Source organism: Hemiscyllium ocellatum, unplaced genomic scaffold (genome assembly GCF_020745735.1).
Source record: "Hemiscyllium ocellatum isolate sHemOce1 unplaced genomic scaffold, sHemOce1.pat.X.cur. scaffold_625_pat_ctg1, whole genome shotgun sequence".
Lineage (NCBI taxonomy): Eukaryota > Metazoa > Chordata > Chondrichthyes > Orectolobiformes > Hemiscylliidae > Hemiscyllium > Hemiscyllium ocellatum.
Window position 1 is genome coordinate 27,529 of NW_026869141.1, and position 25,811 is coordinate 53,339.

At 54.2% G+C, this 25,811-nt stretch overlaps 1 protein-coding gene across 5 annotated transcripts; it reads left to right on the forward strand.

Annotated features, from left to right (window-relative positions):
* The first annotated feature begins 2,503 nt into the window (after nt 1-2,503).
* cenpk (centromere protein K) lies at nt 2,504-24,950 on the forward strand. Of its 5 annotated transcripts, none has more exons than XM_060823340.1 (12): nt 2,504-2,621; nt 8,863-8,935; nt 10,330-10,356; nt 13,377-13,514; nt 14,227-14,286; nt 15,958-16,030; nt 16,783-16,829; nt 17,648-17,730; nt 19,123-19,221; nt 20,129-20,261; nt 23,249-23,311; nt 24,086-24,950. In XM_060823340.1, exons 2-12 carry the CDS (start codon nt 8,933-8,935, stop codon nt 24,242-24,244), a joined length of 885 nt encoding a protein of 294 aa, XP_060679323.1. In that variant the 5' UTR covers nt 2,504-2,621; nt 8,863-8,932; the 3' UTR covers nt 24,245-24,950. The 5 variants fall into 5 exon arrangements, with proteins under 5 accessions (XP_060679323.1, XP_060679322.1, XP_060679326.1 ...); XM_060823339.1 differs by having other exon boundaries at nt 2,504-2,609; XM_060823343.1 differs by having other exon boundaries at nt 2,504-2,603.
* Nucleotides 24,951-25,811: the final 861 nt, after the last annotated feature.

The window sequence follows — 25,811 nt, forward strand, 5'->3', positions numbered from 1 at the left end:
TGGGAGGGTCCTGATCTCAGAGACAGTGACGTGCCTGATCTCTCCTGCAATCCATCTCCAACTCCATTTCTGTTCCCATCGCTGGTTCCATTCCAACGTGCGAACTCTCATCCTGACGAGCGCTTTTCCATTCTCTCTCCCCTGCTATTTGTCGCCAATCTAATTTCCAATTCGTTCTTCCCAAATCCCATTCCCAACTGAAAGAGCAGGGAGTGAGGGAGGAGAGTGGGATTAGACTGGGTGGGATATTAAAGGGAGCGGGGAGTGAGGGGGAGAGTGGGATTAGACTGGGTGGGATATTAAAGGGAGCGGGGAGTGAGGGGTAGAGTGGGATTAGACTGGATGGGATATTAAAGGGTGTGGGGAGAGTGAGGGGGAGAGTGGGATTAGACTGGGTGGGATATTAAAGGGAGCGGGGAGTGAGGGGGGAGAGTGGGATTAGACTGGGTGGGATCTGAAAGGGTATAGGGAGTGAGAGGGAGAGTGGGATTAGACTGGGTGGGATATTAAAGGGTGTGGGGAGAGCGGGATTAGACTGGGTGGATATTAAAGGGAGTGGGGAGTGAGGGAGGAGAGTGGGATTAGACTGGGTGGGATATTAAAGGGAGCGGGGAGTGAGGGGGAGAGTGGGATTAGACTGGCTGGGATATTAAAGGGAGTGGGGAGTGAGGGGGGAGAGTGGGATTGGACTGGGTGGGATATTAAAGGGAGCGGGGAGTGAGGGGGAGAGTGGGATTAGACTGGGTGGGATATTAAAGGGTGTGGGGAGAGTGGGATTAGACTGGGTGGGATCTGAAAGGGAGTGGGGAGTGAGGGGGAGAGTGGGATTAGACTGGGTGGGATATTAAAGGGTGTGGGGAGAGTGAGGGGGAGAGTGGGATTAGACTGGATGGGATATTAAAGGCTGAGGGGGAGAGTGAGATTAGAGTAGGTGTTGCAAAGGACAAGTGGGTTCAAACTGTCCAGGTGGTGGTGGGGAGGTGCCGGGGTGCGGTATAGTGGGATTCGATGGTATTATTGCCAGACTCTGTCTCCAGAAACCAAGGTAAACAGTTGGCCAGCATGGTTCGAATCCCGGCATGGCAAATTGTGGGGTTTGGATTCAATAAGGAAAAAGTTAATGATTGAATAAAAGTCATGAGTGGTGCAGGTTCCCTGTCATCGAGAGAAGGCAGCGACCCTGTGGGTGGGTGTCCCACTGCCCTTAATCAATGTTTATTACTGAACACCACACTGCACCCCCTGATCTCTCTCTCTCTCACACACACCATACACCCCTACCCCACTCTTATACAATGTCCACAGGGAGAGCAGCTTGGAGAATATGGGTCCCCCCATGTGGTTTGCAACTTCAGCACCTCACTGATCCCCAGGTCACACCATGGACAGGGACCGGGAAAGAATTTGCCATTCACTGTGGAGAACAAGCGGAGGCTGTTGGCGATGATGACAGTACTTTTTTGGCAGTGGCTTTGCTGCTCCATTTGTTTTAATCTGGCACCAAATGCTCAAGAAATGAAACTACATTATTCAATTAAAAAGCCACCTTTAACTGTGGTAGATATCTGCGCTGAAAATGTGTTGCTGGTTAAAGCACAGCAGGTCAGGCAGCATCCAAGGAACAGGAAATTCGACGTTTCGGGCCAGAGCCCTTCATCAGGAATCTGGCCCGAAACGTCGAATTTCCTGTTCCTTGGATGCTGCCTGACCTGCTGTGCTTTAACCAGCAACACATTTTCAGCTCTGATCTCCAGCATCTGCAGTCCTCACTTTTTACTCCTGTGGTAGATATCTGCTGAGCAGCTTATATCCTCAAGAGTCTGTTAATCTTTCCAGTGAGGTGTTCTTGTAAATAAAAATATTGAGAGATTTAAAAAAAAACGTTCTCCCCGTGTCTGCGTGGGTTTCCTCCGGATGCTCTGGTTTCCTCCCACAATCCAAAAATGTGCGGGTCAGGTGAATTGGCCATGCTAAATTGCCCTTGGTGTTAGGTAAGGGGTTAATGTAGGGGTATGGGTGGGTTGCGCTTCGTCGGGCTGGTGTGGACTTGTTGGGCCGAAGGGCCTGTTTCCACACTGTAAGTAATCTAATCTCCTGTTTAAGTTCCCAGGAAGGTTCCTGAACAATTAGCTCTGATTTCTCTGCACTGATGCTGCCTGACCTGCTGAGCTTTTCCAGCAACTTCTGTTTTTTGGTCTCCCATCTCTGCCTATGGTTTACTCCTTACTCCCTCAGACCCCTGCATTTTAAAAACATCATTGTCCTAGCTGCTATCAGCTTTGAAGAAGCGTCCCCGAACACCCCCACCCTCCAGCCCCAGGGAGGTTAAGTCTGATTGGCAGCCAGTTCTGTTTTGGTCCCAGCCGCCCGCAGCACCATTCCGGGTTTGCTGTTTGTGTGGGACATCCGGGCCTCCGGCCTGGCGGAGTGGGCGTGGCCTGCGGTGCCCTGGGCCGGAAGCGCGTCATCGTGAATACGGTCTATCTGGGCAGCGGGAGGAACAGCCGTGACGTCACGGGGGCCGAGCTCCCGCCAACGGTTTAACGGCGGCAGCGCGAGAGGGAGAGAGAAGGCGGGAAAGTGAGAGAGGGGGAGGGGCAGAGGTACAGGTACAGTGACAGGTACGGGGGGGGGGATACTGAGGGGGAGGGGCAGAGGTACAGGTACAGAGGGGGCGATACGGGAGGGGGGAAGATACAGGGGGATACTGGGGGGGAGGGGTGATACAGGGGGATACTGAGGGGGAGGGGTGATACGGGGGGGATACTGAGGGGGAGGGGGAAGATACAGGGGGATACTGAGCGGGGAGGGGGAGATACGGGGGGATACTGAGGGGGAGGGGTGATACGGGGGGATACTGAGGGGGAGGGGTGATACGGGGGATACTGAGGGGGAGAGACGGGGGGATACTGAGGGGGAGGGGTGATACGGGGGGATACTGAGGGGGAGGGGTGATACGGGGGATACTGAGGGGGAGGGGTGATACGGGGGATACTGAGGGGGAGAGACGGGGGGATACTGAGGGGGAGGGGTGATACGGGGGGATACTGAGGGGGAGGGGTGATACGGGGGATACTGAGGGGGAGGGGTGATACGGGGGATACTGAGGGGGAGAGACGGGGGGATACTGAGGGGGAGGGGTGATACGGGGGGATACTGAGGGGGAGGGGTGATACGGGGGATACTGAGGGGGAGAGACGGGGGGATACTGAGGGGGAGGGGGAGATACGGGGGGATACTGAGCGGGGAGACGGGGAATACTGAGGGGGAGGGACGGGGGATACTGAGCGGGGAGACGGGGAATACTGAGGGGGAGGGACGGGTTAATACTGAGGGGGCGAGACGGGGGATACTGAGGGGGAGATATGGGGGGAAACTGAAGGGGAGGGGGAAGATACGAGGGGATACTGAGGGGGAGGGGGAAGATACGAGGGGATACTGAGGGGGACGAGGAAGATACGGGGGGATACTGAGGGGGAGAGACGGGGGGATACTGAGGGGGAGATATGGGGGATACTGAGGGGGAGATATTGGGGATACTGAGGGGGAGGGGAAGATATGGGGGGATACTGAGGGGGAGGGGTGATACGGGGGATACTGAGGGGGAGGGGTGATACGGGGGATACTGAGGGGGAGGGGGAAGATACAGGGGGATACTGAGGGGGAGGGGGAAGATACAGGGGGATACTGAGGGGGAGGGGTGATACGGGGGGATACTGAGGGGGAGGGGTGATACGGGGGATACTGAGGGGGAGGGGTGATACGGGGGATACTGAGGGGGAGAGACGGGGGGATACTGAGGGGGAGGGGGAGATACGGGGGGATACTGAGCGGGGAGACGGGGAATACTGAGGGGGAGGGGGAGATACGGGGGGATACTGAGCGGGAGATATGGGGGATACTGAGGGGGAGATATTGGGGATACTGAGGGGGAGGGGGAAGATATGGGGGGATACTGAGGGGGAGGGGTGATACGGGGGATACTGAGGGGGAGGGGTGATACGGGGGATACTGAGGGGGAGGGGGAAGATACAGGGGGATACTGAGGGGGAGGGGGAAGATACAGGGGGATACTGAGGGGGAGGGGTGATACGGGGGGATACTGAGGGGGAGGGGTGATACGGGGGGATACTGAGGGGGAGGGGTGATACGGGGGATACTGAGGGGGAGGGGTGATACGGGGGATACTGAGGGGGAGAGACGGGGGGATACTGAGGGGGAGGGGGAGATACGGGGGGATACTGAGCGGGGAGACGGGGAATACTGAGGGGGAGGGACGGGTTAATACTGAGGGGGCGAGACGGGGGATACTGAGGGGGAGATATGGGGGGAAACTGAAGGGGAGGGGGAAGATACGAGGGGATACTGAGGGGGAGGGGGAGGGGGAAGATACGAGGGGATACTGAGGGGGACGGGGAAGATACGGGGGGATACTGAGGGGGAGAGACGGGGGGATACTGAGGGGGAGATATGGGGGATACTGAGGGGGAGATATTGGGGATACTGAGGGGGAGGGGGAAGATATGGGGGGATACTGAGGGGGAGGGGTGATACGGGGGATACTGAGGGGGAGAGATGGGGGGATACTGAGGGGGAGGGGGAGGGGGAGATCTGGCGGGTGGGGGGAAATACTGAGGGGGAGGGGGAAATCCGGGGTGGTGAAATCCGGGGGGGGGGAATACTGAGGGGGATGGGGAAGTCCGGGGGGGGGATACTGAGGGGGCGATCTGGAGGTGGGGGGGGAACACTGAGGGGGAGGGGGAGGGGGAAATCCGGGGGGGTGAAATCCAAGGGGGGATACTGAGGGGGATGGGGAGGTGGAGATCCGGGGGATATTGAGGGGGAGGGTGAGATCTGGGGGGGAATACTGAGGGGGAGGAATACGGAGGGGGAGATCCGCGGAGGTGGGGGGGATACTGAGGAGAAGGAGGAGGAGGGGGAGGGGGAGGGAGGAGAAGGGGGAGGGGGAGGGGGAGATCCGCGGAGGTGGGGGGGATACTGAGGAGGAGGAGATCCACGGGGGTTGGGGGGATACTGAGGGTGAGGGGGAGGGGGAAATCCGGGTGGGGGGATACTGAGGGGGGGGAGGTCCGGGTGGGAGGATAGTGGGGGGGGGGGGAGAGATCCGGGTGGGAGGATAGTGGGGGGGGGGGGAGAGATCCGGGTGGGAGGATAGTGGGGGGGGGGGGGAGAGATCCGGGTGGGAGGATAGTGGGGGGGGGGAGAGATCCGGGTGGGAGGATAGTTGGGGGGGGGGAGAGATCCGGGTGGGGGGATAGTGGGGGGGGGGGGGATCCGGGTGGGAGGATAGTTGGGGGGGGGGAGAGATCCGGGTGGGGGGATAGTGGGGGGGGGGGGATCCGGGTGGGGGGATACTGAGGGGGAAGGGAAGATCCCGGTGGGGGGATACTGAGGGGGAAGGGAGATCCAGGTAGAGGGATGCGAGGGGGAGATACGGGGAGGGGGACGTGAGGGGGAGGGGGAGGGGGACGCGAGGGGGACGTGAGGGGGAGATACGGGGAGGGAAGTGGGAGATACGTGAGGGGGATACGGGAGGAGAGGGTGACGTGAGGGGGATACGGGAGGAGAGGGTGACGCGAGGGGGAGATACAGGAGGGGAGGGGGAGATACAGGAGGGGGACGTGAGGGGGATATGGGAGTGGAGGGGGACACGAGGGGGAGATATGGGGAGGGGGACGCGAGGGGGAGGGGGAGGGGGAGATACGGGGAGGGGGACGCGAGGGGGAGATACGGGGAGGGGGACGCGAGGGGGAGATATAGGAGCTGTGGGGGAAATGGGGGAGATACGGGGAGGGGGAAACGAGGGGGAGAAACGGAGAGGGGGAGATACGGGGAGGGGGACGCGAGGGGGAGATACGGGAGTTGAGGGGGACGCGAGGGGGAGATACGGGGAGGGGAGGGGGGTGTGAGGGGGAGATACGGGGAGGGGAGGGGGGTGTGAGGGGGAGATACGGGGAGGGGAGGGGGGTGTGAGGGGGAGATACGGGGAGGGGAGGGGGGTGTGAGGGGGAGATACGGGGAGGGGAGGGGGGTGTGAGGGGGAGATTCGGGATTGGAGGGTGACGGGAGGGGGAGATACGGGAGGGGGAGATACGGGAGGGGAGGGGGAGATACAGGGAGGGAAGGGCGACATACGTGAGGGGGATATGGGAGGAGAGGGTGACGCGAGGGGGAGATACGGGGAGGGGGATACTGAGGGGGAGATCCGGCGGGTGGGGGAAATACTGTGGGGGGAAATCCGGGGTGGGGGGGAGAACACTGAGGGGGAGGGGGAAATCCGGGGGGGGGGGTGAAATCCAAGGGGGGATACTGAGGCGGATGGGGAGGCGGAGATCCGGGGGATATTGAGGGGGAGGGTGTCGCGAGGGGGAGATACGGTGGGGGGGGAGATACGGGAGTGGAGGGGGACAGGAGGGGGAGATACGGGAGTGGGGGGGGACAGGAGGGGGAGATACGGGAGTGGGGGGGGACAGGAGGGGGAGATACGGGAGTGGGGGGGGACAGGAGGGGGAGATACGGGAGTGGGGGGGGACAGGAGGGGGAGATACGGGAGTGGGGGGGGACAGGAGGGGGAGATACGGGAGTGGGGGGGGACAGGAGGGGGAGATACGGGAGGGGAGGGGGACGGGGGGATACGGGAGGAGAAGGGGACGTGAGGGGGGATACGGGGAGGGAGACGTGAGGGGGAGATACTGCGAGGGGGAGATATGGGGAGGGGGACGCGAGGGGGAGATATGGGGAGGGGGAAGGGAGAGGGGGAGATTCGGGAGTGGGGGGGGTGATTCGGGAGTGGGGGGGGTGATTCGGGAGTGGGGGGGGAGATTCGATGGGGGGAGGGAAATTCGGGAGATACGGGAGTGGGGGGGGAGATACGGGAGTGGAGGGGGAGATACGGGAGTGGAGGGGGAGATACGGGAGTGGAGGGGGAGATACGGGAGTGGAGGGGGACGGGGGGGATGCGGGAGTGGAGGGAGACGTGACTGGGGGTACGAGAGGAGAGGGGGACGTGAGGGGGGGATACAGGAGGAGGGAGTGATGTGAGGGGAGATACGGGAGGAGTGGGGGACGTGAGGGGGATACGGGGAGGGAGACGCTAGGATACGGGGAGGGGGAAGGGAGAGGGGGAGATTCGGGAGTCGGGGGAGATACGGGTGTGGGGGAGATATGGGAATTGGGGGAGATACAGGAGTGGGGGGGGACAGGAGGGGGAGATACGGGAGTGGAGGGGGACGGGGGGGATGCAGGAGGGGAGGGGGACGTGACTGGGGGCACGAGAGGAGGGGGACGTGGGGGGGGGATACAGGAGGATAGGGTGACGTGAGGGGAGATACGGGAAGAGAGGGGGACGTGAGGGGGACCGGGAGGAGAGGGTGAAGTGAGGGGGGTATATGGGAGGAGTGGGGGACGTGAGGGGGGAATACGGGGAGGGGGACGCGAGGGGGAGATACGGGGAGGGAAGGGGGAGATACGTGAGGGGGATACGGCAGGAGAGGGTGACGCGAGGGGGAGATACAGGAGGGGAGGGGGAGATACAGGAGGGGGACATGAGGGGGATATAGGAGTGGAGGGGGACGCGAGGGGGTGATATGGGGAGGGGAGGGGGACGCGAGGGGGTGATATGGGGAGGGGAGGGGGATGTGAGGGGGAGATACTGGGAGGGGAGGGGGGCGTGAGGGGGAGATACGGCGAGGGGGAGGGGGGCGTGAGGGGGAGATACGGCGAGGGGGAGGGGGGCGTGAGGGGGAGATACGGCGAGGGGGAGGGGGAAGTGAGGGGGAGATACGGGAGGGGAGGTGGACGTGAGGGGGATATGGGAGTGGAGGGGGACGCGAGGGGGAGATACGGGTGGGGGTCGTGAGGGGTTGATAGGGGGAGGGGGACACGAGGGGGAGATACGGGGAGGGGATGCGAGGTGGAGATATGGGGAGGGGGAGGGGCACGCGAGGTGAAGATACGGGGAGGGGGAGGGGGACGCGAGGGGGAGATACGGGAGTGGAGAGGAACGTGAGGGGGAAACGGGGTGAGGGGGAGATACGTGAGGGGGATACGGGAGGAGAGGGTGACGCGAGGGGGAGATCCGGGAGGGGAGGGGGACGGGAGGGGGAGATATGGGAGGGGAGGGGAAAATGGGGGAGATATGGGTAGGGGACGCGAGGTGGAGATACGGGGAGGGGGAGATATGGGAGGGAAGGGGGAAATGGGGGAGATATGGGTAGGGGACGCGAGGTGGAGATGGGGGAGGGGGACGCTGGGGGAGATACGGGAGTGGAGAGTGACGTGAGGGGGAGATATGTGATGGGGATACGGGAGGAGAGGGTGATGCGAGGGGGAGATACGGGAGGGGAGGGGGAAATGGAGATAAGAGAGTGGAGGGGGACGTGAGGGGGAGGTATGGGAGGCAAGGTATGCGAGGGGATGGGTATGAGATGGGAGGGGGATGGGAGGTGGGTTGGGAGGAGGATGTGTGATTTGCGAGGGGAGGGGTGATCTGAGGGAGGGTTAAGGTGGGATCGGGGAGAGGAATGAAGACAGTTTGGGGGGGAGCTGGTCAGGTGAGGAGAAGCTGGAGTGTCAGAGGGAGAGCGAGCGGTCTCTGGGGATTGTTGTTGTGGGAGGGAAATGAAAGTGGAGAATGAAGGGAGAGAGCATGTGGGCACAATGATAGAGATGGTATGGCAGGAGAAAGGTGTTGTCGGGAATGTGTTATACCCCCAATTTCATTCATTAATTACTCCCTGTAAAGCTGGGTCTTCTTGGCAGGAGGGGGAATGGGATTCGGGGCTGGGGGCTGTGACGCAGAGGGACGACCAGGCTCTCACATTGGTCACTTTTCTTCCACAGGTGACAGTTTCTAATAGGAGACTGGGGAGTCTTGCTGATCCCGGGGGCCAACGAAGGAAGCAGGTTCGTCATGGTGAGTATCACCCAGGTCAGGGAGTGGGTCATATCACCTGGTTATTGGCTTACTGTCACCCGGAGCCCCCTCCTCCAGCCTGTTACACAGGGACAGGAGGCCATTCAGCCCCTCCCTCCTCCAGCCTGTTACACAGGGACAGGAGGCCATTCAGCCCCTCCTCCTCCAGCCTGTTACACAGGGACAGGAGGCCATTCAGCCCCTCCTCCTCCAGCCTGTTACAGAGGAACAGGAGGCCATTCAGCCCCTCCTCCTCCAGCCTGTTACACAGGGACAGGAGGCCATTCAGTCCCTCCCCCTCCAGCCTGTTACACAGGGACAGGAGGCCATTCAGCCCCTCCCTCCTCCAGCCTGTTACACAGGGACAGGAGGCCATTCAGCCCCTCCCTCCTCCAGCCTGTTACACAGGGACAGGAGGCCATTCAGCCCCTCCTCCTCCAGCCTGTTACACAGGAACAGGAGGCCATTCAGCCCCTCGTCCTCCAGCCTGTTACACAGGAATAGGAGGCCATTCAGTCACCTCCCTCCTTGAGCCTGTTGCATTGGAACAAGAGGCCATTCAGCCCCCTTCTCCTCCAGCCTGTCATACAGGAACAGGAGGCCATTCAGCCCCTCCTCCTCCAGCCTGTTACACAGGAACAGGAGGCCATTCAGTCACCTCCCTCCTCGAGCCTGTTGCACTGGAACAGGAGGCCATTCAGCCCCATCCCTCCTTGAGCCTGTTACACAGGAACAGGAGGCCATTCAGCCCCGTCCCTCCTTGAGCCTGTTACACAGGAACAGGAGGCCATTCAGCCCCCTCCCTCCTTGAGCCTGTTATGCAGGAACCGGAGACCATTCAATTGCTTCAGGTTCTCCGAGCATCCAGAATTGCTGTGCGACTGGCAAGAGGGTTGCAAAGAGGATTTGGGTTATAGAGTCTTAGAGATGTACAGCACGCAAACAGACCCTTTGGTTCTTAATGCATTTTCTCTGAAGGGGCCTGTTTGACCTTCAGTCTCGTCTCCTGCATTCCCGATCCCTGCACGAGAGAGGAAAGCGTGCCTGCAAGCTGATATAAGGAAATTATTCAGGAGGGTCGACTTCAAGGGCTTCATCTGAAATGCCCTCAGCTCGACTTTCGAGTTGCCAGTGCTGATTCCTGCTGACAGCGCTGTCAGAGTTTCCATAATCCAGCGAGTAAATTACGCTGACCACCTTGACATTAAGATGCCTTTTTAATCCGGGAATACTAGTGTTGGGTTTCTGTAGGCATATTTCCCATGCAACCATCACATTCCCATTCCCCATACATTGTCGGATAACGGGGGAGTTTATTGCAGTTTGAAGACCATACGCTTGGGGTCTCTGAGTTGAAACCTTTTTGTTTTATCACTTGTTTCCATTTCTTGCAGGATCTGCAGGATCAGATTATGGAAGAGGTGAGAATTTATCTCCGCTGTGTAAGCTGTGACCCCTTCGTGCCTTTTGTCCACAGTAGGGTTTCCTGCCTTTTCGACCTCCTCTGGGTCTGGGTGGGGATTGCTGCCGGGGGTCCATTACTCAAGAAGGAGGCATTCTTTTGTGAAATGCATCTGATCACCAAGTGTTTTTTTTCCATTCACGGAATGTGGGCATCGTTGGCCTTGCCAGCAGTTTTATTGCCCAGAGCACAGTTAAGAGTCAACTGCATCCCGTGGCTGTGGAGCCACATGTCAGGATGGCAGATTTCCTTCCCTCATGACAGGTATGAAAGATTTGAGTTATAAAAGAAAGGCTGGATAGGCTGGGCTCTTTTCACTGGAGCGTAGGACGTTGAGAGGTTTATAAATTCGTGAGGGGTATAGATCGGGGTTAACGGTAGCTGTCTTTTCCCTTGGATAGGGGATTTCAGGACTAGGAGACATATTTTTGAGATAAGAGGACAGAGATTCGAAAGAAGACATGAGGGGAAAGTTCATTACACAGAGGGTGGTTCGCAAGTGGAATGAAGTCGTGGGTGCAGGCATAGTTACAACGTTTAGAAGGTACTCCGATAAGTCGAAGAAGATTGAAGATTAGAGGATACAAAAGCGATTTTTGGTACACAATGTTGTGTCAAACATGATGCCAAATTAATCTAATTCCATTTGCCTGCACTTGGTCCAAAATCCCTCTGTTCCTTGTATATTCATATGTGTATCTAAAAGTCCCCTGAAAGGCCCTAATGTATCTACTTCCATGACCATGCCCTGGCAACAAATTCCAGACACCGGCCACTCTCTGTGTAAAACATTTGCCTCTTACATGCCCCCTAGCATTAGATATTATACCTCTGGGGAAAAGATTCTGGCCGTCAACCCCATCTATGTATCTCATAATTTGATAGACTTCTATCGACTCTCCCCTCAGCCTTTACTGCTCTAGAGAAAACAAGCCAGGTTTTCTAGCATAGGGATAGGAAAGGGGCCAAGAGCATTCAGGTGGGAGTAGTTTAGTTTGGGATTATGTTTGGCATGGATTGGTTGGATCAAAGTGTCTGTTTCCTTACTGAATGACTCTATGATGATAGTGAGTGAGGTGGGTTTTTCCAACAATAAACAACAGTTTCATGGTCATCATTAGACTCTTAAGCCCTTGCCATGGAAAAATCTGGAATTCTGCCCGAAACGTCGATTCGCCTGCTCCTCAGATGCTGCCTGACCTGCTTTGCTTTTCCAACACTACACTCTTGTCTCTGGATTAATAGTCCAGTGGTAATACCGCGAGGCTCTGCTTTCAGACAGATCACTGGGGGCAGTGTGGCAGTACAGTGGGCTGGTGGGTAATGTCACTGGACTAGCTATGTGGAGGTCCCTGAATTAATGTTGTAGTGGGCACAGGGGTAGTTCAAATCCCACCATAGTCTCTGGTGGAATTTAAATTCTATTGTTAAAATCTGGAATCAAGAGCCAAGTCTCAGTGATGATGACAGTGTTCCATTGTCATTAAAATCTGGTTCGCTTGTGTCCTCTATGGAAGGACATTACCCAGTGATTACCCAGTCTGGGCTGAAAATGTGTTGCTGGAAAAGCGCATCAGGTCAGGCAGTATCCAAGGAACAGTAGATTCGACATTTTGGGCATTAGCCCTTCCTGTTCCTTGGATGCTGCCTGACTTGCTGCGCTTTTCCAGCAACACATTTTCAGCTCTGATCTCCAGCATCTGCAGTCCTCACTTTCTCCTCGAAGACATTACCCAGTCTGGGCCTACATGTGACTCCACACTGGCTGGGCGCCTGGTTCAAAAGGGCAATTAGGGACAGGTAACAGATGCCAGTGCTGCCCACACCCTGTGAATGGGTAAAGAGAAACAAATTTTGTTGCATTCCCCCATGTGGGATCTCTGTGAAAATCGATTCTCTGACATCCACCATTCACGGCTGTCTCTTTCACTGCCAGAGAGGTTTGTGAAGGATGTGAGAAGGGCTATCACAATGCAGGTCCTTCTATCGGCTGGTCGGGGAGTCCAAAGTGCAGTGTGTGGGAAGGGTACTGGGTCTTAAGATGAGAAACGCCTTTTGTCTTCAGTCAGAGGCTTGTGGATCTTTGATACTGTCAACCTGTGAGAGTTGTGGAGCTCCATCATTGGGTGCAGCGCAGTATTTTGTTTTCTTGGGAAATCCAGGGATATGGGGAGCAGACGGGAAATGAGTTGAAACCCAAGATCAGCCATGGTCGTAGTGACAAGTAGAGGGGCCAAATAGCCTAGTCCTGCTCCTGTCCCTTGTGTTTGCATGTGCTCTTATCTTTCTTCTCACCGCACGCTAGTCGCTAATTAGACCCTGGACTACAGCATTGCGTTCTGTTGTGGTCACCACATTTTGGGAAGGATGCGAGGATGTAGAGAGCGCGGTTCTGGATATGAGGGGAATCCAGGGTGGGGGTAGAGGGGTAGAGATTTGATTGAGGTTGACCAGATAAAGACAGGATTGGGTGAGTTTGATGAGGAAACGCTATTCCTGTTTTGTGTACAGAGATTGAAGGTCGTGGATAAGTGTGAAGGGGAATTTGAAACCTCTTTTCTCATTCAGCAGGTGGTTAGGGTTTGGAACATGCCACCTGAGGGTATGGGGGAGAGGTTCACTTGTGGCTGTTGAGAGGACTCCGATGTGTAACTGAAAAGGTTGAATGTGCAGAGATTACAGGGAGAGTGGCATCAAATGCACCACTACTCTGGAGATGGGCTGAATGGCCTCTTCCTGTTCTGTAACTAAGATGTGACCTGGAACTGGCGGGGGCCCTGGGAGAAGCTGGGGTGGAAAGGATTACAAGGAAGTTGGGGTGGGAAACGCAAGGGGAATATGTGGGGGGAGGTGAGTTGTTGGCAACTGTGTGGATGGATAGATGGACAGGGGAGAGTGGCTTTGATGTGGCGTGCTAACTGGCTGGACTGTGCCCCTTTGTGTGTGAAGTGTGAATCTTTACCCTTGCGATTCCTACAGGCCAAGGAGCTGGCTCGACGTTCATTGCTGTACCAGAGTCACCTGCCTCCACCTCTCGTCAATGCCAAGCCCCTCTCGGCCACGGCTGAGGAGGAAGTGCTGGAGGAGTGCAACGAGGCCTGGAGGGAGCTGGGAGAGGTGAGACACTCGCAGCCTTTCCCGTTCCTCTGATTCCCACTTCTCTTTTGCCAGGTTTAATTGATAAATCATTGTTGAGCAAAAGGTATTAATAGATTTGGGTCAAAGGTAGGTTCTCATGAAATGGCAGAACAGGCTACAGGGATTGAATGATCTGTTGTTGTTCCTAAGCCATTGTTGTCCAACCTACTGCTTTTTTCCACCTCCTGACTTCTTCCGCAAGTAACTCCACCTCCCCGCCCCCCCCAACCCCCACCCCCCCCGACTTCCCCCAAAGCCTGTCCCACCATCGACAAGGCACAAGTCAGGAGTGTGATGGAATACTCCCCACTTGCCTGGATGGGCGTGGCTCCAACAACACTCAGAAGGTCAACGTCTTCTAGCAACATCTCTCCTGATCGACACGGTGACTCCCACCTATACTCCTTCCCAACACCAACGGCACACAGCGGCAGCACTGTTTACCGCTTACAAGACGCACTGCAGCAATTCGCTGAGGCTCCTCTGACAGCACCTTCCAAACCTGACACCTCTATGCCTTGAAGGACGAGGGAAGCAGACGCAGGGGGGAGCACCACCCCCTGCAAGATCCCCTCTGAGGAAATACACACCACCGTCTACCATCCTGACTCGGCACGGTATTGGCCGATTCATCACGGTTGACAGATCAAATACCTGGGTTCATTTTGTCATTCTTTGTCTTGGTGTTCAGTTCCAGAACAAACTCACTCTTGCTGATATCAGGGAGATGGTCCAGGATTCGGAAAATCCGGTGAGAATCTGGTTTTCAAATCTGCAAGTACTGCTGGAGGGTCAGAGCCGAGGGAGTGTCGCACAGTCTGTGGGATCATACCGAGGGCGCGTCACGATGCATTGGCGGGGGGGGGGTCTGTGCTGAGGGAGCACCACACTGCCTGGGGGGCGGGGGGGGGTTGGTGCTGAGGGCACGCTGCACTGCATGGGGGTTGGTGCTGAGGGAGCGCCACGCTGCATGGGGGGTTGGTGCTGAGAGGGCGCTGTACTGCTGGGGTAACGGTGAGCTGCTGGAGTGTCAGTGCTGAGCAAGCTCTGTATGCCTGGGGTGCCAGTATAGAATGGGCGCTGTACTGCTGGGGTAACGGTGGGCTGCTGGAGTGTCAGTGCTGAGCGAGCTCTGTATTCCTGGGGTGCCAGTATAGAATGGGCGCTGTACTGCTGGGGTAACGGTGGGCTGCTGGAGTGTCAGTGCTGAGCGAGCTCTGTATTCCTGGGGTGCCAGTATAGAATGGGCGCTGTACTGCTGGGGTAACGGTGGGCTGCTGGAGTGTCAGTGCTGAGCGAGCTCTGTATTCCTGGGGTGTCAGTATAGAATGGGCGCTGTACTGCTGGGGTAACGGTGGGCTGCTGGAGTGTCAGTGCTGAGCAAGCTCTGTATGCCTGGGGTGCCAGTATAGAATGGGCGCTGTACTGCTGGGGTAACGGTGGGCTGCTGGAGTGTCAGTGCTGAGCGAGCTCTGTATTCCTGGGGTGTCAGTATAGAATGGGCGCTGTACTGCTGGGGTAATGGTGGGCTGCTGGAGTGTCAGTGCTGAGCGAGCTCTGTATTCCTGGGGTGTCAGTATAGAATGGGCGCTGTACTGCTGGGGTAACGGTGAGCTGCTGGAGTGTCAGTGCTGAGCGAGCTCTGTATTCCTGGGGTGTCAGTATAGAATGGGCGCTGTACTGCTGGGGTAATGGTGGGCTGCTGGAGTGTCAGTGCTGAGCGAGCTCTGTATGCCTGGGGTGCCAGTATAGAATGGGCGCTGTACTGCTGGGGTAATGGTGGGCTGCTGGAGTGTCAGTGCTGAGCGAGCTCTGTATTCCTGGGGTGCCAGTATAGAATGGGCGCTGTACTGCTGGGGTAACGGTGGGCTGCTGGAGTGTCAGTGCTGAGCAAGCTCTGTATGCCTGGGGTGTCAGTATAGAATGGGCGCTGTACTGCTGGGGTAACGGTGGGCTGCTGGAGTGTCAGTGCTGAGCGAGCTCTGTATTCCTGGGGTGCCAGTATAGAATGGGCGCTGTACTGCTGGGGTAACGGTGGGCTGCTGGAGTGTCAGTGCTGAGCAAGCTCTGTATGCCTGGGGTGTCAGTATAGAATGGGCGCTGTACTGCTGGGGTAACGGTGGGCTGCTGGAGTGTCAGTGCTGAGCGAGCTCTGTATTCCTGGGGTGCCAGTATAGAATGGGCGCTGTACTGCTGGGGTAACGGTGGGCTGCTGGAGTGTCAGTGCTGAGCAAGCTCTGTATGCCTGGGGTGTCAGTATAGAATGGGCACTGCACTGCTGGGGTAATGTTGGGCTACTGGAGGATCAATGCTGTTGGTGAGGCCATCCCCTCATCCTTCAAAACACAATCACCTGTGGTGTGTTTGCGGGAGCACTTGCTGACTGGTTCCTCCTGATAATTATTATTCCCTCTCTCTCCAGCTGGCTGTGCTGTTCGCTCGGGAAAGAGCTCTCCAGGCAGAGCTGAGTGTCCAAAAGAACAGAACCCCAAAACGTGAGTAGACTGTAAAGCTGGAGCTGGAACGGATGTGCAAATCTGAGGCAATTGGTGTGCACTGCCGGAAGGAGGGAAGAGGGACTTTCCAAGTTGTTAGTAAACTCCTCTTTAGACCGGCCACCTAGAATTTGAAATAGAACCCCAACAAGATTAGAGGGAGCAGTTTTGGACACCGAAACCTCCTGAAGGAGATACCAACCACAGAGGGAGTGCAGCGTTGATTTCCCAGTGCCGTACAGGGACTGCAAGGGGTGAAATGATGAGGGGAGATAAAACACAGGCTAAGAATCCAGAGCTTGGCAAGTTAAGGGGCTGACCGATTGAGGATCGTGAGATGTTTTAAGGAGCTGACAGTCAATAGAGAGGAGCTGGTTCTGCTGCTCGGTGTTGGGGGGGGGGTTGGGGTTGCATAGCCTAAAATTGAGAGTCCGACCTTTCACAAGGGACATTTGGAAACACTTACACCGCATTTGGGCTCGGGGGTTATAGGGTGGGTGGGGGAGTTTGCAACGCCCTGCAAGTGGCACTTAAAGCTGGGTCTGTTAATGTTAACTCCAAACCATTGAGAGATTTGTGTGAATTAAAAGCATTGAGTGATATGGGGCAAAGGCAGTATATGGAGTTAGTTCACACATCAGCTAGGATTGTGTTAAATGGTGGACCAGGCTCAAGGAGGCAGATGAGTGGGCCTTTTCCTGTTGCTAACTTGTCTGATTTTATGCCTGTGTTATCATGTCTCTCCTCTGTAGCTCTGCTGGCCAATCCTGAGGTGCTGACCTGTTTGGGGAAGCAAGAGGTGAGATCATTTTCTTTACCATGAATTACATATTTTCCGTGTGTTGAAGGAGTTTTACTCTGTATCCTAGCCTGTACTGTACCTGTCCTGGGAGTATTGTGGAATGTTTACTTTCAGTTGAAAGAGTGGAGGGAGCAAAAGAGTAGAGAAAGCTTTACTTTGTACCTAACACCGTGCTGCACCTGTCCTAGGAATGTGTTTTTTTTTGGTGTCAGTATTGAGGGACATTTACTTTAATTTTAAATGAGTAGAGCTAACTTTCCCCTGTATTTTACCCAATGCTTTCCCTGTCCTGTGAGTCCTTGATATGGACAGTGTAGAGGGAGTTCTGATTCCTGTTTAAAAGAATATAGGAAACTTTTAATCTGTATCTAATCCCATCCTGTACTTGGTCTGGGAGTGTTTGATGGGGATAGTGTCAGAGAGCTTAACTTTCATTGAAAAGAGTAGAGGGAGCTTTACTCTATGTCTAATTTTGAAATGTCCCTGTCCTTGGAGTGTTGGATGGGGACCATATTTTTTTACCTGTTGTTTAAAAGAAACGAGGGAGGTTTATTCTGTATCTATCCGGTCCTGTACTTGGGTGTAGTATGTACCTGTCCAGGGAATATTCTATGGGCGCAGTGGAGAGGGAACTTTAATTTCAGCTTGAAAGCTTTGCCTGAAATTTAAAGGGGTAGAGGAAGCTTTACTGTTAGTCTAACCCCATGTTGAACTGGCCATGGGAGTATTTGTGCAGAGGTCTGGCCAGCATACTGCAACAGGTCAGGCTGCTGGTTACCCTGACTTTTCACGAACCTACCTGTCTGCTCTTTCAGTTACAGAATACCGACAAACAGCTGGAGATGATCCTCTCTTGCGTTAGAACAAGGAAGAAATCCTTACAGGAGGAGTTGGCAAGGTTTGTCAGTGTTGTTTCAGAGTTATTCCCCATCCTCCCACCACCTCCACTGGTTTCGCCTTTGTCGGTCCAGTTTATGGGTGTCCCAACTGACTTGCTGCAGGCCTTTGGGACTCTGGGCTGAGTTGGCCCCAGAGCTAAGTGTGCTATAGTATATGTTAGTGACTGATGAATCCCAGAGAGATTTCTGATCAGAGGGTGCTGACCAAACTCTGTGAGCTTTGCACTCCTTGAGTCCTCTCTTTGGCAAAGAGGTGGGTGGGGTAAACCACCAACCATGGCTTCTCAACATCTTCAGCCCATGCAGGAGGGACACTGCACTCCTGTGAGGGCTGAGCTGCAGTCTTTTTGTCTATGATGGTATCCCACATGTGACATACTGTCCCTGGAGCGAGGTGGATGGTGTGTAAAAGCAATGAGGTCCAGGTTCCTGAAGGGAACAGGCAGCAAAGTGGAATTGAGGCCCCAGTTGGAGCATCAGAGGGAAGTCCTGGAATGTGAAGCACAGAAAGTTAGGCAGCAGGTCCGGCAAGTAATCAGGAAGAATGTTTTCATTTATCGTGAAGAAAGCTGATGCTAGTTAGAACTGTACCGAGCACAGGTAAGGTTGCATCTGGAACACTGTGCACAGCTCCTTATTTAAGGAAATATGCTTTGGAGGCATTTCAGAGAAGGTTTACTCAGACTGATCTCAGGAATAGGACAGGTTGTCTTATGAGGAAAGGTTGGACAGACTGGGCTTGTATCAACTGGAATTTAACAGAGTAAGGAGACTCGATTGAAACATCAAAGATCCTGAGCGAGTCTTGATAGGTTGGGGTATAGAGAGATTGGTTCCTCCTGTGAGGAATCTAGAATGAAGGGCGTGACTTTACAAATCACAGGTAACCCATTCGTAACAAAGAAAGCTCATTCAAGATCGAAAATAGGCAAAGTTTAAAACAGTACCCCCCCCGCCCCATCTCACACATGCGCGCACACAAAAACTGCAGAAACAGAGCCATTGAATATTTTGAAAGGCAGAGATGGATCAATTCTTAGCAGGTCTGGCAGAAGGCTCACTGGACTCGAAATGTAAACTCTGCTTTCTCTCCACAGATGCTACCAGATTTGCTGAGTTTTTCTATTTTTGTTTCAGATTTCCAGAATCTGCCAGTCGTTGTTATTTTAGTAGATAGCTTCTTGATGAGTGAGGGGCTGGGTGAAAGGGTTGAAAGTGTAGGCCCAAACATAGTTTTAAGATTACAGTCAGATCACCCATGATCTTGTTAAATGGTAGAACAGGTTGAATGGGTCTCCCCCTGTTCCTGTGTAACAGGTTTGAAGAGAGGTCCGAATGGTCTCATGCTTCTATTTATCAAGATCCTCTTTTTCTCCTGGGATTTTTTGCAGGGAGCAGAAGTGGCTCGAAGAGCAGTTGGAGTTGGAGAAGACGGTGCAAGAGACGTTTGACCATCAGCAGCAGAACCTCCTTGCTATCTCCAAGAACAGGTGAGAGAGACACACCCTATAGTTGGGATATGCTGGGTGCTGAGTGCAATATGTTGTCTTGCACACCATCCACATCCTGCCCCTTTTGCATATAATTCCACCAGCACAGTATCAGTGCTGCACTGAGGGAGAGCCACACTGTTTGCGTGTCAGCACTGAGGGAGAGCTGCACTGTCGGAGGGTCAGTGCTGAGAGAGTGGGCACTGTCGGAGGCTCAGTGCTGAGAGAGTGGGCACTGTCAGAGGGTCAGTGCTGAGGGAGTGGGCACTGTTGGAGGGTCAGTGCTGAGGGAGTGCCGTGCCGTCGGCGGGTCAGCGCTGGGGGAGTGGGCACTGTCGGAGGGTCAGCGCTGGGGGAGTGGGCACTGTCGGAGGGTCAGCGCTGGGGGAGTGGGCACTGTCAGAGGGTCAGTGCTGAGGGAGTACCGCACTGTCGGAGGGTCAGTGCTGAGGGAGTGGGCACTGTCGGAGGGTCAATGCTGAGGGAGTGCCGCACTGTAGGAAGGTCAGTGCTGAGGGAGTGGGCTCTGTTGGAGGGTCAGTGCTGAGGGTGTGCCACGCTGTCGGCGGATGAATGCTGAGGGAGTGGGCACTTTCAGAGGGTCAGGGCTGAGGGAGTGGGCACTGTCGGCGGATGAGCGCTGAGGGGGTGGACACTGTTGGAGGGTCAGTGCTGAGGGAGTGCCGCACTGTTTTGTTGTTACGCCGCAGGTCTCTATTTGCACTTGAGTGGATCCCAGTATCCCTATTGGTGTTAGAGTGGGGAGCTGGGTGACGTTTCCTGATGTTCTTAGACCCGAATTTATCCCTGAGTCAACACTGTTTGGTCAGTCGTTCAGCTTCTTATCTGTGTGCAGATTGCCCAATGCCTTTGTTGATTCCCTCTGCTCTCCTTTCCTGTACCTTAGCGAGATCCAAAAGCTGAAAAGCCGCTTGGAGAAGGTGACTAATCAGAAAGACGAGCTGCTGTCTGCTCTGGGAAAATTCTTGGATGTGCATTACCCTCCCCCTAGTGAGAAAGACACCCGGCCAAAGACGTCGGTAAGCTGTGGGTGCTGGGTTTAAGTACGGGAGCAGGAGACTGCCATTTGACTCTTTGACTCTGCTCTTGCGTTCAGTATGATGGTGACCAGTCTTGGTCTTTAAATCTGTTTTCCCATATGCTCCTCCAATTCCCTCGCTTTTATGTATGTCCAAAAGTTGTGGGTGGAGTTTCCACATCTTCCAAGGTGGAGAATTCCAATGAATTACAGCCCTCTGAGTGAAAACATTTCTCTCTTGCTCAGACCAAAGACCTGAGATTGTGCCCTCCCTTGTGTTTTAGATTTAACCCCTGTCTGAGCCCCTTAAGCTTATTGTGACCTCAAGCAGATAACCCCCCCTTAGATTTTTTTTTAAAATTTGGGTTTGATTTATTGTTGTCACACATACTCAGGGACAGCGAAAAGTTTTGTTTTGTGTGCAGTACAGGCAGATCAAACCATACAAAGTACATTAGGGTAATCGAACAGAGCGAGGAATACAATGATACAGTTGCAGAGAAACATAAAGAGCGAAATCAACATTAAATTTAAAATTTGAGAGGTTCTTTCAGAAGCCGAATAACAACGGAGAAGAAGCTATTCCCGAATCTGTTGGAACGCATGTTTAAGCTTTTGTATCTTCTGTCTGATGGAAGAGATTATAACTAGGGTGGTAAGGTCTCTGATTATGTTAGCTGCTTTTCTGAGGTAACGAGAAACCCCTTTCCCAGTCTTCTCATTTCTGGGGGAATATCAGCCCAATTTTCTCAGCCCCTCATCATAAATCAACTCCCCGTCATCCCAGGGATATTGTGAAGCTTTGCCGTGTCGCCTCCAACACAAAATATTTCCTGAAATAGAGAGATGGAAATGGCACCCAGTTTTCCAGCTGGGGTCTTATCAAGGCCTTCAATAAGACTTTGTCCCTGTCCTCTGAGCCAACATTTCACTTGCCTCGTGATCTTGAGTGTCTGCAGGACAGAACCTCAATCTGCAAATGCAGAAAGTCTTATTGAGTTCATTCTCTCTGCTTGGCCTGCACCTTCTGCTTTTATTTGAGCCTTTGGTTAGTTGGGGCCTTGGAGACTGTCTGTCTGAAGATTCTTGCAGTGTGTATCCTCTCCCAGTACAGATGCAGCCCACTCAACACACACTGCACAATGTCAGCCTGTGTTTGTCTCCGTGTGGAGCGTTTGCTGCCTCCTGCTCAGTGCACACATGAACCAATTGATACAAAATGGGCTTCTTAGAAAATGGTCATTGTAGACTTGTCACAGTGCAGGGGAGAGGCCATCTAGCTCATTGCTATGCCTGTCCAAATCTGCAATTCACTTAGTTATGTTTCTATGCCCTCTCCTCATGCGTTAGCTCGGTACGTCATTCCTTTTCAGATAACGATACAATTCCCTCTTCAAAACCTCAATTTGAACCTGCTTCCCCCACCTCCCCATGCTCTCAGGCAGCGTGTTCCAGACCATAACCACTTGCAGTGTGAAAACTCATGTTTCTGCTCATGTTGCTGAGTGCCTTCAGTCCGTGTCCTCTCTGTGTTCCAGGTCTCCTCTAGATTTCAAACACCTCATCAAATGCCCCTGTTGTCCTTCTCTTCCAAAGACAACATTCCCAGTTCCTACACTCTCCACATCACTGGAACTGTCAGAATTTTAGAACTAGGTGCGGGAGTAGGCCATTTTACCCCAAGAGCCTGCTCTGCCATTTGATACAACCCTGGTTGATCTCAACCTGATGTCAACTCAACTTTTTTGCCTGCTGTTTATAACCCTAACACATTACAAACTAAAGAGAAAAAAACCAGAAAGTGCTGGAAAAACACAGCAGGTCTGGCAACATATGTGGAGAGAAAGCAGAGTTTATATTTCAGGTCTAGTTATATTCGTCAGAACTAATTAAAGATTTGTGTGTCTCCTCCTTGACTCGGCGTCCACTGCTCTCTGGGGGAGTGAATTCTACAGATTCATGATCCTTTGAGAGAAGTACTTTTTCCTTCATGTCTGTTTTAAATCTGCCAACCCTTATCCTAAAGTTAGAATCTCTAGTTTTAGATTTCCTGACCAGGAGAAATATCTGAAATCACCTTTCAGCATTTTATCTACCTCAGTTAAATCTACTTTCATGTTCCTCCGGAGGATATAAGCCTAAATTATTCAACCTCTTTGCATAAAACAAGCCCCTCATCACCGGAATCTATCTCGTCAGCCTACTCTGAACTGCCTCCAATGTAATTGCATCCCTCCTCAAGTAAAGGGACCAAAACTGAGTGCAGAATTAATTGGAAACACCGATATGTTGTACAATTATAGTAGCACTTCCCTACTTTTATACTGTTCCCCTTTAGCAATGAGTAAAAAGTGAGGACTGCAGATGCTGGAGATCAGAGCTGAAAATGTGTTGCTGGTTAAAGCACAGCAGGTCAGGCAGCATCCAAGGAACAGGGAATTCGACGTTTCGGGCCAGAGCCCTTCATCAGAGCCCTCTCCTCATTCCTGATGAAGGGCTCTGGCCCGAAACGTCGAATTTCCTGTTCCTTGGATGCTGCCTGACCTGCTGTGCTTTAACCAGCAACACATTTTCAGCCCTTTAGCAATGAGCACACAAATTCCATTTGCCTTCCATGTTACCTGCTGTACCCCAATACTAGTTTTCTGATATTCATGCAATGAGGCACCCAGGTCCCTCTGCACTGAAGCGCTTTGAAGTTTCTCACTCCTTGGAATCTTGCTATTATTCCCAGTTTACATTCCAAAGACCTATCTGCAGTCCTTGCACAACCAAGTCTCCATCAAAATGTTTCATTGTTAGTGTATTCTTCAACCATTGGTTTAAGTTCCTCTTACGGTGGAGTGGCACTGAGCGAACTGCTCACTTACAGAGCTAGTCCAAATGCGAAGGGCCAAAAGGCTACTTTACGGGCCGCAGGGGTGGTGAGGGGAGCAGGGATCAGCTTAAGGGCTGTCATTAACCTTCATATGACTCCCCATTTTCCAGAGATCGGCTGCTGAGAGAGATAAAGGCTCGGCCAACTTGATCACGCTGCATGAGATTCTTGAGGTGAGGATTATGGTTAATGGGGACAGAGGTGGAGGGTGGGGATGGGAGAGGTGTGTTTCAGTTAACGCTGCCCGCCACTGTGGGAATAGGAGGTTTGGACTGTGGCTGGTAAACCTCCTCCCGTGCTTCCAACAGAGATAGGGAGGGGGTGTAGGGGCTGTAGGTGGTGACAGATAGGGAGGGGGTGACGGGGTTAGGGAGGGGTGTAGGGGCAGGAGGGGGTGACAGAGATAGGGAGGGGGTGACGGGGATAGGGAGGGGTGTAGGGGCAGGAGGGGGTGACGGGGATAGGGAGGGGTGTAGGGGCAGGAGGGGGTGACAGAGATAGGGAGGGGGTGACGGGGTTAGGGAGGGGTGTAGGGGCAGGAGGGGGTGACAGGGATAGGGAGGGCGAGTGGGTGAGGAATGATTTTAAAATGGCAATGTTGCCAGATCCTGAGTCAGTTGATCCCACGTGTGGAAGTCCGTGCTGGGTGAATGGTGGGGGGGTGGTGGTGGAGGTGGTGGAGGTGGTGGTGGTGGAGGTGGAGTGGCTGTTTGGATGAGTTGCTGTTTGGACGAGTTGCTGGAGGTTGGGAAGCCAGTCAGCAGCACTTTGGGGTTTAAACGTTCACGGAAGTGTTGCCTTTCCAAACAAGAAGACTTTCAGCCTGTCTGTCTTCAAATCTGTCGGGTGCCGTTTAGTCTTGTTTGAATTTGTTTTGATGTTTGAATGCAGCCTGGCCCTTATCCGCTCGTGTCTGTGTCTCCATGCCCCCCCCCCCTCTCTCTCAGCTCCTCATTACCAAGGCTATGAAGACCCCCCATGATCCCTTCTTGGAGCTGGACGATACTTTCTGGCCGCCCTTTGTCGAAGCCCTGCTGCGTTACGGGGTGGTCCTACGCCACCCCGACGACCCCAACCGAATCCGCCTGGAGGAATTCAACCAGTAGAGGTGAGGTGGGGGTGGCCCTTGGCCACATCGTGAACCCCCTCACCCCTTCCCACCGGCAATGGACCGACTTTGCCATCTCCCCACCATGCTCCTCTCCTCCTGCCTGGCTATGCCCGGCAGGACACAGGACCGGCTTCTGTAAACAAAGGAGTTATGGAGTGGGGAGGGCGGGGGAAGCCCATTCCCCCCCCCCCCCCCCATAACTCTCCGCTGATGCTGGACAGTTTGGGTGAGCACGTTTCTGTTACTTCCTGCACTCCCTGGGAGCCCCTGATGTGAGCTGCTTTGTCTGGTTGTTCCCCACCCATATGTGCATGCGACGTGTGGACCATACCTTTGCAGCGCGAGCAAGCAGCGGGAATGGATGTGCACAACCCCACCGCCCCCACCCTCCACCACCTGGGGTCCACGTCCCCTCACTTATAAACAAGGCAACAGCAAAATGCCTCACCAATGGAGATGAAGTGGACGCAGAGCTTGACACCATTGTACAAAGGGATGGTAGGCAGTGGAATGTTCCCAGGCTCCACTGTCCTGTGCTCTGGAATGTTCCGAGATGCAGTTGTTGGACCCTACTCTCCTCCCCGGCCCTGTGCAGCCAGGGACACCGATTCACACGCCCGGTGTGCCACATCCTGATGACTCTGCAGCGACCTTGTAGAGTTCCTCCTGATGTATTGTTCATTAAAACTCTTGTAACTTGACTTTGCCTCTTGCTTTCGACACCTTGATTTTCTGAGAGGTTGGTAGACTTTTGTATCGACTGAATTTTGTGTGTGTTTTGGGGGGGGGGGGGTAGTGGTGGGAGTTGGTGGGGCTGCTGTTGAATTTGGGGAATGTACAGAGTCAACATTGTTCCCATCGAACATTCCCAGGTGTAATGCAGGGCTACAATCAGAGAAAACCTCCCTCCCCAAGTAAAGGAGTGGCTGAGTGTGGGGGGTTGGAGGGAGGAGGTGTGGAAGGTGGGGGTCAGTGTGTTGATCGAGTGTAGGGGGGGTGGAGTGAGTGAGTGTGGAAGGTGGGGGTCAGTGTTAGTGGGGAAGAATGCTTTTTCCCCACTAATATTTATTCTTCGACCTGAAGCAACTAAAATCTATTGATTGTGGTCATTGTGACACTGATGTTTGAGTGAGCCTGATGTGCAGAAATTGGTTGCTGTTAGTTTGCAGTGGTGATTGCAGCCCCTAAAGGTTTTTCGAAGTCCTCTAGCTGAGGCGATCTTTGGACTGAGATGGTGCAGGATGCAACAGGCAGACAAATGTTTACCTTCCTGTTAACTGGTGGTGTCCACAAGGTGTCCTCCTCAGACTGTCTGTCTGAGACAGCCCACACTGTACCAGAGCCATAGCAGCTTTGGAGTGGAGAGAGAAAAAACACCGTTAACGTTTCAAGTCCAGTGAACCTTCTTTCGAACTGATGGTAGCTGGGGAAAGTGGTCTCTACGCTGAAGAAGCAGCATTAGGGCTGAGGCAGAGGAAGTAGGTTGGCTAGTTGGAGGAATGGGGAGGAAGAAAATCTGACATTGGGGCTGATGAGGCGATGAAAATGGGTTGGCTTTGCTG